The sequence below is a fragment of the Meleagris gallopavo genome, chromosome 8 (genome assembly GCF_000146605.3).
Source record: "Meleagris gallopavo isolate NT-WF06-2002-E0010 breed Aviagen turkey brand Nicholas breeding stock chromosome 8, Turkey_5.1, whole genome shotgun sequence".
Classification (NCBI taxonomy): domain Eukaryota; kingdom Metazoa; phylum Chordata; class Aves; order Galliformes; family Phasianidae; genus Meleagris; species Meleagris gallopavo.
The window spans coordinates 31,068,777-31,085,606 of record NC_015018.2 but is presented as its reverse complement, the minus strand read 5'-3'; the positions used below and the strand labels follow the sequence as shown (position 1 = coordinate 31,085,606).

Here is a 16,830-nt window from a genome sequence, read left to right as displayed (position 1 = left end):
CCGCCCGCTCCATCGCCGCCGCACTGCGCTCGGACGCCGCTTCCCCGAGGGGGCGGCCCTGCGCGGGCGCAGTGTGAGAGCGGGCGCGCGGCGAGAGCGCCCCCTGGCGGAGCGGCGGCCCTCACGGCGGCTGCGGTTGGGGAAGTAAATGGAGGGTGAGGAACGGTGCGGCAGCTGCTGGGCGCTGCGTTCCACGGTCATGAAATCAAGATCGTGCGGGTGATCTACGTTAAGTCATTGCATTAGTGTGATTCTGCCATCTGAGGACTCCCGAGGGAAGGCTCGTTGCTTGCAGGACGCGCTTTGCCCCGCGGGTTTCTGCCTGCAGGAGGGGACGAAGGAGCACGAAGGAGCACGAAGGAGCTGCGGGCTGCCCGCACAGGACGGGACACGGCGGCTGTTAAATGACCCCCATCCACTTCTCCTCTGCAGCTGAGGCTGCGCGCTGAGAAGCCCAGTTCTGCCACGGCTTTAAAGCAACCACAGCTGGACTTCAGGCTTTCCGTGAAAGAAATAAAAACAAAAAGAAGGGGTGAGGTAGAAGAGGCACAAACGAAGCCAGCAGCTCTTAGGCAATAATACAATAAGGCAATGATACAAAGGCTGTGCTCAGGGTCTCTCGGCACCGAGTCCTTCCCAGCGGTACGTGCTGCTGGAAGGATGCACACACGGAGGGCTGCACGATGCCAGCCCTCGTGCTTTTCCTTATCAGTTCCTGGCAGCAGCTGTGGCCCAAGGAGCTCCTCATACAACGGGTCTGGGTGATGGGACAGCAGGTCGATGAGGTGCTGAAGGAACCGCAGCAAACTGCGTTTGTCCTGCCTGCCTGGAGGGGGGAAAACAGCTTTGAGAAGTGCTTTGGCACCTGAGACAAGCCGTTCTGCTAAGCGGGAATTTTGCCAGCTGTAGCAAAGGTTTAAGTTATACAAACCTCGGACTGGGAAAATGCGATATGGTGAAAATATCAGGGCTTGCTGTGGCGGGCTAGGAGAGATGGCACAGATAATCAGGTTAACACAGAACACATTTCAAATCATAGCTCGTTATTCTCAACAGACCTAATGGTATGCAACTTTCAGACACGGTGGTTTGTCCTGTCCAACACCCTCTGTTAAATACTTGGAAATTCTGATGGCTTTCGTGTATCAATAAAACCACAACGTAATCGGTGAGTGCTTTAGACAAAGGCACTGTATGACTGGGATTACTCAGCATGAAGTAATGCAACTATGCATCTGCCTTACCTGATCATTTCTTGTGGTATGGGTTGGTCTGTTGCTTTGCTTTGGTTGCTGTGCATTGTTATCCCTAAAAGGAAAACACCACCATAAGGAAAATCCCCATTTGGATTGACAGCATGAAGGGATGAATGCTTACAAAGGGACACAGTTACAGATCTCATGTTTCTGACTTCACCCCTTCCTGGATGTGGCAAATAATTTCCATGTTCATTATCATAGAATGGCTTGGGTTGAAAAGGACCTCAGAGATCATGTAGTTCCAACCCCCTGCTATGTGCAGGGTCGCCAACCAGCAGACCAGGCTGCCCAGAGCCACATCCAGCCTGGCCTTGAATGCCTCCAGGAATGGGGCATCCACAACCTCCTTGGGCAACCTGTTCCAGTGTGTCACCACCCATGCTCTATGCCCCTGTGCCCATGAACACAATTACCAGTACCAATTAGAAAAGTGCAGTGCATTTTAAGAAAAAAAAATGCTTGAGAACTCACGATCAGAGCATCAGTATGAAAGTACTCACGTTTACCAATAGCAGGACAGTCTTTTTCTCTGGGGAGCTATGTAGTATTTTTTACATAGAGCATCTAACTGGATTGCTAAATCTAGTTGCCCTCACAACCGTTGAAATACGCATTTGCAATAAGGATAATACCTGTGTTGTCTTCTACTTTTCCTGCAAAACTTCCTCTTTATTGCGTCACGCTTAATTACTGCTATTACAGTCACAATCAATATTGGCAGCACAATGAAGAAAAAATAAGCAGACCGTCCCGAAGTGATGTATCTGGAGAAAAATAATAGCAATCATGTAAGACAGTCGTCTTGTTTCGTCTCGTATGAAAGCATTTTGATGCTAGAAATGCCTTTCTGAGGTAAGAATTACCATCTTTAAATTGCTACGAAGCAAAACTAGTAATTAGGATTTGCATTTCCATAATCACAAATTGCCCTTGCCTTACTCAGCCCGTGCTGTATGACATACAACATTTTCCTTTTAGTCACAGATGTAAAAGGCTTTCCATGGTCTCTCAGTGTAAACATCAGAAAAATTCACTCCTTTTTCCCTTTGCATAATTTCATGGCTCTCAGCTGAGCAGTGATGGTGCAGCATGAACCTCCTTCATCCCTCTCATTGCAGTGATACCTTTTCCATATGTTAAGGCTGCTGGTTTCATTCTCAAGCTCCAGCCTTACTATATTATATCAGGTTTAAAATAACTAGGAATTAAATATTTGAAGAACATCTAACTGTTTTAAAATGTACAAGTAATTCTAAGTAATTAATGTACTGGTTTTTATCTCAGATAAAACTAAAATGAGCTTCTCCCTTGGACCAACTTGTGTAGGTCTGCAGACATCACAAATCAGATGCTGTTCATTCTCCAAGGCAGTCACAAATGAGCAGTGGAAACAAAAAAAAAAAAAAAAGCTTTAGAAAAGAGACTGAAAACCACCCTGTATGAGTAGATTAATTAAATGGGACACTGGAAGCAGTAAGAAAGCAGTTTCAGAATCATACCCATGTGAGCTGGACCACTGTCAGTGCTGCCACCGTAGCCTGACTGGTTACAGAACGGAGGAGCCCATCCAGAATTGCAGTGGCAGTTCCCATTGTTGTTACACACCTACAGCCAATGCAAAAGGGATTAGTCAAATAAAGGCTTTTTGGCAGCAGCCACTTTCAACTTCTGACGTATATCTTAAGTTACACATTAAGAACTGCACGTGGGAACAAGAAATATTGCATAGTATTGCATAGAAGTATAGAAGTATAAGCTCACTGCTTCCACAACATTCCAGAACACTGAGTGAAAGAACTTCTCAGTTCTGAAACTGTCAGACTCCATTTTCATTTTTCACAGAGAAATATCTGCATCCTGAATCACCAGGCTGCCCTCCTCAGAGGAATACTCTCCTCTTACAGTTTGACAACTCAGAACTATTAGAAAATTCCCGAGGGAAATGCAGAAGAAATGTTCAGAAGTGTCTTGCAATGTTAGCGCTAAGGTGTTTGCAGTATACTGCTACCATGAATTATGGATTAAAACGCGGATTTAACTTTTAATACAGAGCAGAAGAAAACACAGCCATCTGTCATGCTACTGCTTTTACAGAGGCATTTTGCAGCTATCTTTATCTTTGAGATGTAGAGCATGAAAACACCATCTACTCACCCCATTGTCATTACACTTCTGCTTTACGTCGCAGCTGTAGCCCAGATGACTTGCATCAACACACTCAAAAGCTACACAGGCCTGGGAAAGTATTTAGTGTCTTTTAAATGCAACATTCCCCCCAAATCCTATCCATTTTATACATATACTATAAAATAATACACATTTTCGAGTCTACAGCTTTTGCTTATCAGCCCTTTGCCTTGGCATATAGAACACTGAGTACTTAACAGCTTTATAGCTGTGTTTATCTCAGATTTTCTTAAATCTGTGGATGCAGCTTGATGGAAATAATTTGAGTAACTGATAAGATTGCTCACTGATTTGTAGCATCACAGGTTTTTTTTAAGAGCTAATTAATTGTGAGTATATATCTGAAAGAGCAGATTTTTAATGACATTATGGTAGGTAAATAAGAGAACAATTTAATGCTTTTGAAAGTTAAGAGCTTTCCAGCTGGTGGAATATGTTGTGTATATATGCTGACATTTGCCTTACCTTCTTTTCTCCACATGCTGTTCCATCATGAACTTGAGCAGGATCAGGGATATCTGATCCTAAGTCAAAATCAGAGGACCAGCATAAAACCCCAGATGCATTATTGACAACACTCCAGGCAGGAAGATTTTGAAGGCTAACAGAAGTGCACTGGAGCTTGCCGCACAGACTGTGCCTGTAGTGAACAAATGGCACTTGGAGAGAAGATGAACAGCAAAAAAACACACAAAAAAAGCCCCAGTATAAATGCAAATACACCAGCCAGTCAAATGTAGGCTGCATTTTAAACAAATATTCTTGTCTTAAACCTCTATGCTCTACAAGTTCGTAACGGAATGGGTATTTTACACTGGAGATCTTAGGGGTGGCTTTTGTTTAGTACTGACTTACTGAACAGAACACTTCTTGTACACTCCACCTGTCATTCCACAGTTTCCAAATCTATCTCCTTTAATATTGGCTTTTTCAAAGCACAGATCAGGTGCTTTTCGTGCCCCTGTATGAAAAATAGAGGTTCTTAGCAAGCCATCACGCTGTCTTAAGAATATGAGAAAGAAAAAGCAAGCTATGAAATGTCTCGTAGAAGACTACAAGTCTTTTTACATTAAATTATAAACTTACCTTTTCCATATATAGCTTCACACTGTGAATCAAAGCTCTGACACACTCCGTAGTAGCAATATGCTTTCATGTTGTTGCACGGGTAACCATTCATGATATAAACATCATCTGGACAGTAGGCATAGCTTCCATTGCAGTATTCAGGGAGATCACAGAAATCCATTTTTGATCTGCATTCTGTTCCTGCTGCTTTAAACTGGAACAGGAGAAGGATGCTACCTCACTTTTATTTTGTAACAGCGCAACTTCAAATATGACACAATGACAGCTGAGAATCTGTTTTTAAAGAAGATTTTAAGCAGATAAAATAGGTGTTTTTTTTTTTTATTACTCTCTAATAAAAAGTTCAAAACTTCCCTCAGGTTCATAGGGTGTAGTTACAAAGTTTTTGAGCTGAGTTTGCAGAAGAGTAGGGTAGGTCATACAAATGCACACACAAGCACAAATTAAAAAGTAGCCAACAATCAGAGACTGTGTGGATGCCTGGGGTTGCATAATGGAAATGACTACTGCTGAATCCCCTGATTACTTCTTCCTCCTGTGAGGGATGACACAGAGCTGACATTCCATTTCAAAGCTCCAGAACTCATTAAGAGACAAATTCTCTACTTCCATGCTCTCTACTGGTGAATGTAGTTTGATGTGGAACTATGTCAAGAGATTCTATCAGATTTCCAACACCTCCTAAAAAAGCCAGCCTAGTAATGAACATCAGTTCAGCTTAATCAAACAAAGCCTACCTTGCAGTTTTTGCAGCACAGTCCTTGTGCACACTGCGATCCAGATGTAAGTTTGCAGGTGGCAGCATTGCAGCAAGGGTTGGTGCATTCCTAAGAAAGTCATAAAGAAGGGAACAGCTGTTTTTACCTTGCGTAGCTAGGAATGTTGCTGGTCAAGCCAAGTGCATGGACAAACCAAGCATTACATACACTATCTGTCTTGCACATTCTGAGATTGATAGCCTCGAATAGAAAGCAACATACAGTCTGGCTGTATTTATTTATTTATTTTTTTTACAAGTCATCAGAAAAACACCTATTTTGATGGGCTATGCCATAGGAATATAAGATAGGTTTCCACTTTAAGCTGGCACTAAAGAAGCATACCAGTTCATTTTTAAAATAACACTACTTATCCCACCCTGTCATATTTTCCCACCACACTGGCAGTTTGGTGTAGGGAAAAGCTGGTATCTTCTCTTGCCTTAGAAGAAGACCTATGCAATGGATTTACTGATACATTGGTGTCTTTTTGGAGACACCAAAGAACGAGGCAGTGTGCCCCATTCTTAGAAAGACATTTTCACAATGTGAATATGACCAAAGTAATGGTGTTTTGGGCTAATTCTGAGGGCTACAGTTAGGAAACATGTAACTGCTACACAACCAGTAATCACTTTTCTGTTACATAAATCTCAACCTTGCTAATACCAGCGCAAAAACCAATGGCATTTTCACATGTTGTGCACTGAAATGCATTTCTTTGTTAGGCAATGACTCAAAGTTCCATCAAGTCCAGAAGCTCTTAACCGAGTTCATACCAAAACTGATGTATCATTTTAGGCTTTTTCTAAAATTTACCTTTATACAGCTTGCAAAAATGTAAACTTAAAGGAAAGCTCCCAGATATTAACACAAACCAGGTGTACAGCAAGTATAGCACACAGGCACACAGCTGAATTTCATTACCTGTGGTTTTCCACAGTCACATTCTTCGTTGTTATCAATCACATTGTTACCACAGACAGGCTCTTTGTAAACATTACTTGTTTTGGGTGGATTTCTGAGGCAGTTTCCTCCTCCATTTAGAACAAGGTTCTCAAAATCATCAGCACTGCAGGAACTGAAATTCCTGGATCCCCTGGAAAGCACAAAATTTTTATTAGATTTTGCTTACAAAAAGACAATTCAATAAAATATTGTCACGTTTCCAGATGTTAGAGATCTTGAAATATTCTCTTTTTACTTTATTGTGCATTAGAGTACTTTTAGAAATAAAAAAGATTTTTCTTTTTTCAGAAGCAAAAAAGACCCACCAGATTATCCATTCTTATACTCTATACAAAACAAGCTTTCAAAATCTCTTGTTTGTACTGAGTCCAAAAATGCCTGATTGAAATATCTTCTGACCAGGTCAGAAAATAGGTTACGATTCAAATAAATGAAAATGATATCAAATCCTAAGTCCAAAAATTCACTCTGTGATCAAAATCTTCAAACAACTTCTCATTCACAAAAGTTCTTCGCTGCTCGTGGAATCTTCTCAGTTTAAAAGACATAGGCAGTGCAGATAAATAACAATTATTAAATTAAATGGAAATCTTACTTATCTGTGCTGTACATAATGTAGGATTCAGGACACCTTTTATCATCATGTTTCATTCCAAGGTTATGTCCCAGTTCATGTGCAACTACTGTAGCATGACGTAACACATTGTTATGATTCAACTAATAAAGAGAATCAGTGTTAAAAATTATGAAAGTAAAGAACTACATTTCTACCTGCCCACTTATTCAAGCCACAGGTTTCTTAGAGGCTACAAAGACAATACAAAATTGTGTTGCAAAGCAAAACCAGCAAGAAATGGCAGTTTGCCACTGTTTATTTTCAGGCAGGGCTAAACTCTGCTGCTCTTTCTATTCCTTCTAACAGGATCACACTCTGATAGTAACACAATCAGCCATGGCCATGTACTTACAGTGCTGATTGACCCTCCCTGCACCTGTGAGCAGACGGTACCCACAAAAGCCATTCCAATGGATCCACTGTAAGAGTCTCTCCCTCTGTGACAAAAGCAATTTGAAGGTGGTGTTGAAAGAGGAGCTGAACGTTTAAGGTTTCTTCTAAAAGACACTGTTGGAACAAATACTGCAAAGCATAATTTGGTCTTCATGAAGACAAGAAGAAAGTTGCACGATATCACGGTTTCAACTAATAATATTGGGATAACATTGATTGAAAATAATGATCAGTCACCAAAGTCTGCTGTATCAGTGCTTCTAAGATCAAACTATATTCATTACATTTGCTTGATTTGTTTTTTCCAAGTTAAAGCTGTTTGGAAGTTGAGGGAATTTTATTCCAGTTATATTTTCATTCATGTATGAAACAAAACCCACATATATTAGCAACTCTGCCACTAAATAAAAACTTACATTATGAGATGGCTAACATCATTTCTGGTTCGCTTAAGAAGATCTTTCTGTCTCCAAGAAACGAATCTACTCAGTACATCTCCAGCTGAACCCTCCATTACAGAGATTTGGTTTTTATCTGTCCAAATCTCTAATCCAACCAAAACAATCTGGATATTTAATGCACTATACATCTGGAAAGGGGGAAAAAAAGGTGATTACTATCCATCAGTCTGGTTCAAGTGAGTTATGAAAGATTTTTTCATTATTGCTACATTAACATGAAGCCAAACAGTGGCTGAGACCTAAGTTTAGTTTCTTTGAATAATTACAATCTAGTTTAATATTAAGAAATACATGACTGAAGTCAATCTACCTCACGAATATGCTTAAACAGATCTTTCAGGTGAAATTGGAAAGATAATGTTTATTCATTTTCTTAGCTAAATGTCTGGAGGAGAACCTGTGAGCATATCGTCGCATTCCTTGTGGAATTGTTCACAATGCTGACAATTTGCTTAAGGAAAAAACAATTGCAAACAAGTGAAATACTCTTCCTGGAAACATAGAAAGTGCTGCAGACCTCAGGTTTCTGGTCTGCACCTCTACAAGTTCTGTGCACAGATACGCAGCATGCCTTAAATATCACAAATTGCCACATCACTTCCAAATACAGTTTCAGGACATAGCTGTACAGATTTACTGAATTATTTTTTCTTTTGAAAACTAAGACATATAAAAACTACTGAATATAGGTGACTGAACTGACCTACCCCATCAACATAATTAATCAGCTCTACGGTTTCCTTTTGCACTGCAGCAGGATCAGAGTTCTTCTGCAAAAACTGTAAGATGCCACATGCAAACGTCAGTGAAAATTGTTAATATTTTAACACAATGTATTTAGCATTCTACAGAATCATTACCCTGTGATTATCCACAACCACAAATAATTCCACATAGCTCTTCTGTGGCAGGACAGCTCGCTTCTTCTGCAAATTAGAAAGCACAGTAAGTTAACACTGCCTAATGGATTCAAGGTTTTTAACTCATCCTTCTCATCTTTTTCATTTAATGTGTTTATAAAAAAATTTGCATTTTTAAACTGGCTCAAATGTAAGTTAGCTTTAGATTTCCATACCAGTAGCAGTAATTAGCACTTCACTTTTGGTCAGACCTTGAGATGCATGAGCTGAATGGCAGCTCCACGCCTTTCACACACCCATGATGGTCATGGGCTGAGCTCTGCTAAAGGACTGCTTCAAGTTATGTTAAATTCCCATTGTGCTATTCTTCTCTTTCAGAATTTATCAGAACTCCCAACAGTTTGGGGTCCATGAAAACGTGAGCAACAAGGAGGTGCTCAGCCAAACCCACCTGCAATGATACCATGCCAAAGCCAGGCACTGCAGACCCTTGGTTACTGGGACAGACTGAGGAAATAGTTTGGACTGTAGCCCTCAGGAGAGAAACAGGAATGTATTTACCCTCGAAAGCTCTTCCCTATTAGAGGTGCTGTTTGGTGAGAATACGTATTTCACAGACTGCTTCACAAACATCTGCATCTCATGATGAAGGCTGTCATTCAGCACACCGCAATGGAAAGGAATATGCTGCATATCTTCTAACTGGTAAAACCTGTGTTCAAATGTTCTGGATGTGTTGAGTGGCTCCATTCCATACCATTTGCCAGCAATGTAGACAATTCCTCTGATGAGCATAAAAGAACGAAGAATTATTTCTCTCTCATGGTTATGACTAGGGGAGTAAACAGTAGATAAACACTTTAAACTGTAATTATTCATGCCACTATCTTTACATAAATTATTATCCTAAATTATCTCAGTATAGGGGGTGAATTCAAATGCCCAATAGGATCTCAAAAGAAAAAACAGTACTCGTTTAAGATATTGATTTTATGCAAATATATGCTCCTTGAAACAATTACTGGGAAAGCCTAACTGTTGCTGGATGGCCAAGCACTGGAACAGGCTTCCCTGGGAACAAACAACACTCTTAGATATATAGTTTAGATCTTAGATTGCCCTGCATGGAGCCAGGAGTTGGACTCAGTGATCCCTGTGGGTTCCTTCCAACGCAGGATATTCTGTGCACTTGTATCAAGTATTACAGGCCTTTGCTCATGCCTGTGTTCTACATGTATTTAGATTATGCTCTCCCTCGTGTTGTCTTTCTCTCCAAAGGAATTTTAGATAAGTGATAAATAGTAGTGGAGACAAAGAATAAAACCTGTATAGAGTTTCAGCTTCATCAAGATGTGAAACGTAAAATATCTTTGCAAGACAGGATGGTGCTTCTTTCCATGAGTAAGATGAATATTAAGGCTTTTGTTTTGTTTTTGCTGGTGGTACTGTACAATTAATTATCTTGAAGCAAAAAGCAAGAGGTAATACCTCAGGCCATCACATGTGCTAAGAGCAAGCACCGAGTCAGCCATTCCTTCAACAGCACCATGATAATAGCAGTGTGTCTGAAATGCAACAAAACCACATAATTAATGACAAAATAAGGTTGCTGTGTTCAAATTCAAATGTATTTGGTAACCAGCCTTATTATTTGCAGGATGCTATAGCTGGCTTTTGCAAATTTAAAGTGTTCCATATTCTAAAATAATCCTAAATTTCTTGGAAGTAAAATATTACTTGACATGAGTAACTACTACAGCACCTGGTTCTAAAAAATAAAGAGCTTTTTTATTTAACCTATCACCACCTTTTAACGAGATCTTTGTGTCTCTATTGCTTATTTTGTTCTCACATAGAATCCTCTCCAAGGCTGATCCAAGAAGCTCTGCATGCACAAAGCAGTCTCACTGAGCTAGCATGCAGTTAAAGGCTGAAATTAAACATAAAAGCATTCTTAAGGTTTGCTCAAAACTACAGAGCTTTGATGCTGCCATCGTACCTGTAACATTGTACTATGCAAAGGTGACCTCGTTGGGTAGCTCAAATTCAATCTTGGCATAATTTCCTGTGCCTCCTTTCTCACCTTACAAAATAATGATGCTGTATTATCAGAAATAGTATGAGGACACGACTGCTCCCTCATAAAACACGAAACCTTATGTTTTATATCACATAAACATCAATGCTATAAATAGAAAACCTTGACAAAATCTCTCTCCCAGCATATATTTCTTTTTTCTATAGGTGCCCTTCACTGGCATACCTGTATTTCCCTTTCCACTGCCAAAAATGTAAACAATTTTCATTGTTCTACTATACAGACACAAAGACACTCAGAGTGAATGGTCACACACATTCACATTTGCTTTTGAAATACATACAGATGCACATATATCCTTGCTGCAGCTCTCAGTTCTATCGAATTGTTAACAGGGCCTACAGCTCATAAAGCTTGGGTTCTCTGCTTTGAGGAAACTCTCATCCGAAAGGGGAAATTTCAGATGTACAATACCTTGTTTTTTGATTGTGTTGCCTCCAGTTTCCCATTTTTCCCATATGTATATAGCATAAAGTCTTTGCTAACAAGGTCTCTGGAAACAAAAACAAACTACTGCTCTTTTAAGAGTCTATAAAGCAAGAAATAAATCAAGAATCCTAGTAATTACTACATTGTTAGCAGCATATTCCTCTTATAGTATTACTAAAGTGCATAGACATGAAAGAGATACCTTCAAAATGAGCTGAGCTATTTGGAAAATGTGTTATTTTGAAATAGTTTAATTAAAATATCCACAGAGTAGGACCTGAGCAGACTATGTTATATCAGGGCCTGGACTGTTACTGACTCAGGAACAACGAAGAACAACAGACAAATTTATCTAACCACAACATTACTAACAACCCTCCCTGCCAAAAATGGATATGAATTCTACTTTTCCAGGATTTTCTGAAATCTACTGCTTTGTGGTGCTAATAATAAATTAATTGAAATAAATTTGTGCACAGAAAAATATTACCTTGCGCTTGTGAGGCAGTACCATAACAGAGACACTATGTAACATACTTTGTAATTATGGCAATCTGCCCTCAAAGTGCTTTCTGCTGAGCTTTGTCAGTGTAACAATACTTGGCTGTATGCAACCACATTCAAATATGGAATGATATCCTAGAACACTTTGTAACATACTTATTTTTCCTCAGTGTTAGGAGGTATGTTCCACTTCTGGTTTTTATGGAGTAAGAAAGGTTGTCATCTGAATGCTCCTGAAAACAGAACAGAAATATCATTCCATGAATTTTTACCTGGGCGTGCCAGTTCCATGCTTTCTTTGATAACAGAGCTCCAACTACTACATGTGTTTTACGTATTCACTTGATTCACAAAACACATTTCCTACCCCTCACACTGACTGTATTTAAAAGATTCAGCACCACGCTCTACATTCTTTCCTCTGGAAAGTTTAAATTCTGTTAGGCTATAAATAATCATATAGAAAACATAATGAAAAATCATATAAACTACACAGAAGATTAAGTGTGTCTGCCTTTAGGGATCTGGAGAAGGAATGAAGATACGCTGTCTACAAAAAAGTCAATAATTACCATTTGTGGTATTAATAACGAAAAAATAAGTGTTAATTAAGCTAAACATAGGTGTCCATTGTATAGCTTTACAGTCTCAGGAGCAGATGCTCCTGAGGCTCTAGTGGAGAGGAAATAGGCACAGACCAGATGAAGGTGGCCAGAGGTAGTTTCCCAAGGAAGGCACAGCCCACGTATGCACTCTGCTGAACTATCACCTAAAGTTTTGTGACACTCCTTAGGTTTCCTTAGGTAATCAGTTTGCACAAAGATGACTAACCATTTCATTATCAGTTTCATTTCAATAATTGAACTCTGTATCTGGTGTAAAGGTAAATGACTTCAGAGCGGAAGAATTAAGGTTCAGATCTCTCTCTCTTAACTCATTCATTTACCTGTAGGACTGTATGGGACCACTTGTACAAAGGGAGCATCTGCCCTTCAGGTGCTACATGATTGAAATCTCATGTTTTCTCAGAGACTGTGTACAAAGTACAACAGAACACACACAGCATGGACATTAGCTCAAGTTCGGTGTCTAATCTGACCTGGAGGAGAATGAAATATTCCCCATTCTCCTTCCTACTTCTGTCTCATAAGGCAGGACCAGTGCAGTCATAGATCTCCGTGGAAACAAATTCACTCAAAACTACCCAAGGAAACTTAAGAATCTAATCTATATCAACATAGACAGTATCTATGCATGCCTGCAACATAGGACAATATTATGAAAAACAACAATGTTAGAAATAAAAGTAACAACAAACCTCATGAAAAAATGGGTGATGTTTCTCTCTGCCTGTCAACCTTTGAGGAATAACGATTTCGAATGCAGAAAGTCTGGATGCCTCTTCAGAATATACACCTAAAAATGAAATTCCTAAGGAATCAGAAAGGGTAAGTGATGTCTTGTGTTGGCATCAAGACAGAGATGATAGCTGAAAAAGAATTCTGATCAGACAATAAATGGAGAAAAGGGAGTTTCACCAGCATGGGACCGAAACCAAAACCGCCCATGCTGAGTTTGGTTTCTTCCATCTCTGCCTGAGTTCTGGGATTATGCTGAGAAAGTCAAAGAAATCAAGGTTTTCATTCATGGCCAAAGTATTCTGCATTCCTGAGTGTATAAACTAACTGTATCTTAGTTATTTATATTACAAACTGAAATGATAACTCAAGTTTTGATCATTCTTTCATACAGTCATTATGAAAACAAATGATTGTATGAAAAAAAAACAAAACCCACAGCTGTAACATCACATAAAATCCCGAGTAAAAGAAAATCTAAAAATCTAACCAAAACAAAAGCTCCTGTATTCAGAGCATACCTTGAATAAATAGCTCAGGAATGACCAGACTGATGCAAAAGGAGGTGAATTCTGGTTTCAGCTGCAGTCTTCCAGAGGACATAAAGAAAAGCTACCAAATTAGCTAAATCTCCCATATTCTAACCTGGACTACTAACTTTGTCTGTCCCTTTTAAACACTTTCTTTTCCCATGATGGATGCTTTCAACCTGATGTACCGCAGAAAAAGTCAGTATCTGTCCTCTCTGTCCACCCATCTGCCCTCTTCTAGGAAGTTTTAAGGTAGCTGGCCACTTAAAATTAACTGTGCGTGAGATTTTGACGTCTCAAATACCATTAAGTTCCTTCAGGTTTTGTGAAATCACCTTGCTGGTGTCAGGAGCAATGTGCTGATGTGTCTCTTGGCAGCAGGGCTCTCCAGGAGTGGCTGATGGATGCTTGCTCAGCAACACTCACATTTCTCTTCTATTTTTTTGTGAAAGGTTTTACACTATATCAGTTATCTTCAGAACACCATCCTAACTCAGGAAGATAAAGGTAAGAAGTCTGTTGAGTGTCCAGTTTCAGTTATAGACAAAATCCATCTCCAGTGACCTTTTGGAAAATTGGGAGAACCTCTCCTCCTCTTTTTTCCTGCTTGTTCATCAAAGTGGTTTTAGTGTTTCTTTTAGTCAACAAAGACACAACTGCTGCTTTTAAATAGGTTACAGAGTCAACAATAACGTGGGCTTTAACAACCTACTTCTTAAATTGTTCCTCTATGAGGAAACAGAGATATCTGCTTATTTGTAGTAGGACAAAGTTAACCCCAGCCTCCCATGTTTCTGTTTCTGAAAGGAAACTAACTGCAAAGAAGCCACAGAGCAATCGTGAATCACCAATTCAAAGCAAGGAGGAGGACTCAGTGTAATGATGATCTCTACCTATTAGATAACATCAGGATTTTTGAAAACTAGGTGCAAGTAGACTATCATCAACATTAAATACTGCCATTACAATCAAAATGTGGAAGCTGCTAATAGCAAAAAAGGCTTGTAAATAATACTGGTGCTCCCTCTTTACTTTTGTCTTTTTATCTGAAATAACAACTTTGTTAACTATATCATAAAATCTGTTCTGTTTTGTAAGTGCATGTAGAGCTAAGGGCAGAAGTATGGTTTTAACAATTCAAATTGACACCTGAAAGGAAGTTTTTTTTACAATGATGGTGGTGAGGCACTGGCAGAGGTTGCCAAGAGAGGTGGTGATGCTCTGTCCCTGCAGACCCCCAAGCTCAGGCTGGAGGGGGCTCTAAGCATCCAATGGAGCTATGGGCATCCCCATTCATTACAGGGAAGTTGGGCCAGATGACCTCAGGGTCACCAAAGGGTACCTTACAACTCAAATAATTCTATAATGATTCCATAAGAAAAGCGAGAAAGCACCTGTAACATTGGTCATAAACATATCCCTTTCTAAGAAATATTTCAGGCATTACATCTACATCTAAAATCTGAATCCTAATCATCAATGTAAAGAAGTTAATGTGGACATAAAACAAAACATTACTGGAATTTCAAATCTTTTTCTCCACTCTTTACTGTCCATCAGTGACAGTAAAGAGTGGAGAAATTGTCACAACCAGTGTCATGTGGGGAGGGAGATGTTTTTAAACACCTACTATGTTATGGGGAAAAAAATCACAAAGAACTAAGCTATAAGAAGCTTCAAACTGCAGGGTTTTCCTTAAGCCAGAGCTTCTTGGATAGGAGATCTGCTAACAGCCTAATGCCTAAGGACAGTCATGCCTTGGTTTGAAAGGTCTGCACGTTTCTGGTTAGAATTGGAGAGTACAAGAATTCCCTAGGCAAACTTTCCGAATACGTAACAGAAATGAAAAGCTTACCTTTCATCCAACAAGAGTTTCCAGTTAAAGACAGTCCAAAAGTGAAGAGAAACAGGCCGTGCCTTAGCATGACTAGATTTCCTGCAGACACGGTACCTGGCTCTCAGCCACTCGGCAGAGAACTAGAAGAATGAGAACCGTCTGCTCTGAAGGTAAACAACAGAAAAAGCTCTCGATACTTCTTCTCTGCTAAGGAAACGGGAAGTAAAAGTTCATCCATTAGGCTTGCAAGAAAACTGGTTAGGCAGCTTAAGGCAAACAAAAAGCAGCTCTCTGAAATGCTGATTGGAGGCAGACAGCCACATCATGCCAGGACCAAGCTGGTTTCTTCTGAAGGACTTCGACTGTTACCACAGTGAGGTTATATGAGATTCAAAACATCAAGTCTTGCTAGCAGTGGATCTGATATTTGAGATATTTGTACTGGTCGCTGCTAGCTGAGCAAAATGTACTCTCTGGAATTTCAGCTTCTTGTTTCCCTTTATTTTATCTCTACAAATATGAAAAATGCAGTGCTTATCAACATATGGAAATCCCACAGCTGTATATAAGATAGGAATTTTAGCTAGCGCCATCCACGTTAAGAATAATTCTCCTCACCAAAAGTCTGTAATTTTGAGGACTTCATCACTCTTCCAGGATCAGAATAATCTTCCAAGGCACTGAGCAACAGCATCGTCACCAAGAGCAGAAAATGAATGCTCCCAAAGCCGGATGAATGTGCAATGCAATTCAGAAGTGCTGAGCACCTTTAGGAACTCAAAGAGGAGACTGAGACAACACGGCTTTCACACTGAAACATTTATATCGAGTAATTAATTTTAAATAATTTTGAATTAAAACAGAGCGAAGCCAGTGCTGGTCAGTCACACAAAATAAAGACTCAAGTGCAAAAACAAAACAAAAATCAGAAATGTCAGCGCTATCATATTGTCCTGGATAAAGCCTGTGCAAATCTCCCTAATTAACAGACCTAATTCCCTTGGCCAAAACACCAAGAAATTCAATATCTGAGCTCCCTGGGCTCGCATCCACAGCACAGTGTAAAGAGAAACGCTCCCTGACTCCAGAAGTCAGGATCCTACTGCAAATTAAATGAACCCAATGTTTTATTTATGTTCTCCTTCCTACTATTAGCATGCCGCATGGAATACAGGGGCTGCACTGCTCCAAGCGCTGCTCTGCCAGGGTAAGTTTAGGTTGGATATCAGGAAAAACTTCTTTACAGGAAGGGTTGTTAAGCACTGGAATGGGCTGCCCAGGGAGGTGGTTGAGTCACCATCCCTGGATGTGGTGCTCAGGGACGTGATTTAGCGGAGAGTTGTTAGAGTTAGGGTAGTACGGTTAGGTTGTGGTTGCACTGGATGATTTTTAAGGTCTTTTCAAACTCGAGCGACTTTATGCCTCTTCACTCAAGTCCCGTAGCACTGAGGAGCCTCAGCGCCCCCCCGCCCCGCGCATGCG

General features: G+C 40.0%; 2 protein-coding genes across 2 annotated transcripts in view; both read right to left on the bottom strand.

The window, feature by feature from the left end:
* The window catches only part of LOC109368930 (deleted in malignant brain tumors 1 protein-like), a 12,289-nt gene extending 12,088 nt beyond the window's left edge, over positions 1 to 201 (bottom strand). The window contains exon 1 of the mRNA XM_019617985.1: positions 25 to 201. Coding sequence (XP_019473530.1) covers positions 25 to 201 — 177 coding nt within the window. The remainder of the gene's footprint in view (positions 1 to 24) is intronic.
* LOC100541825 (disintegrin and metalloproteinase domain-containing protein 9-like) lies at positions 7 to 16,611 on the bottom strand. The gene is given in 23 exon segments (XM_031554535.1): positions 7 to 826; positions 932 to 984; positions 1,240 to 1,308; positions 1,892 to 1,997; positions 2,000 to 2,023; positions 2,759 to 2,864; positions 3,414 to 3,494; positions 3,912 to 4,086; positions 4,302 to 4,407; positions 4,533 to 4,728; positions 5,273 to 5,362; positions 6,221 to 6,392; positions 6,858 to 6,979; positions 7,231 to 7,315; positions 7,688 to 7,860; positions 8,440 to 8,511; positions 8,593 to 8,658; positions 9,154 to 9,376; positions 10,081 to 10,157; positions 11,105 to 11,183; positions 11,780 to 11,856; positions 12,942 to 13,039; positions 15,367 to 16,611. Coding segments are annotated over 23 exon segments (2,904 nt in total). The 5' UTR covers positions 15,437 to 16,611; the 3' UTR covers positions 7 to 242.
* Between the last annotated feature and the right edge of the window lie 219 nt (positions 16,612 to 16,830).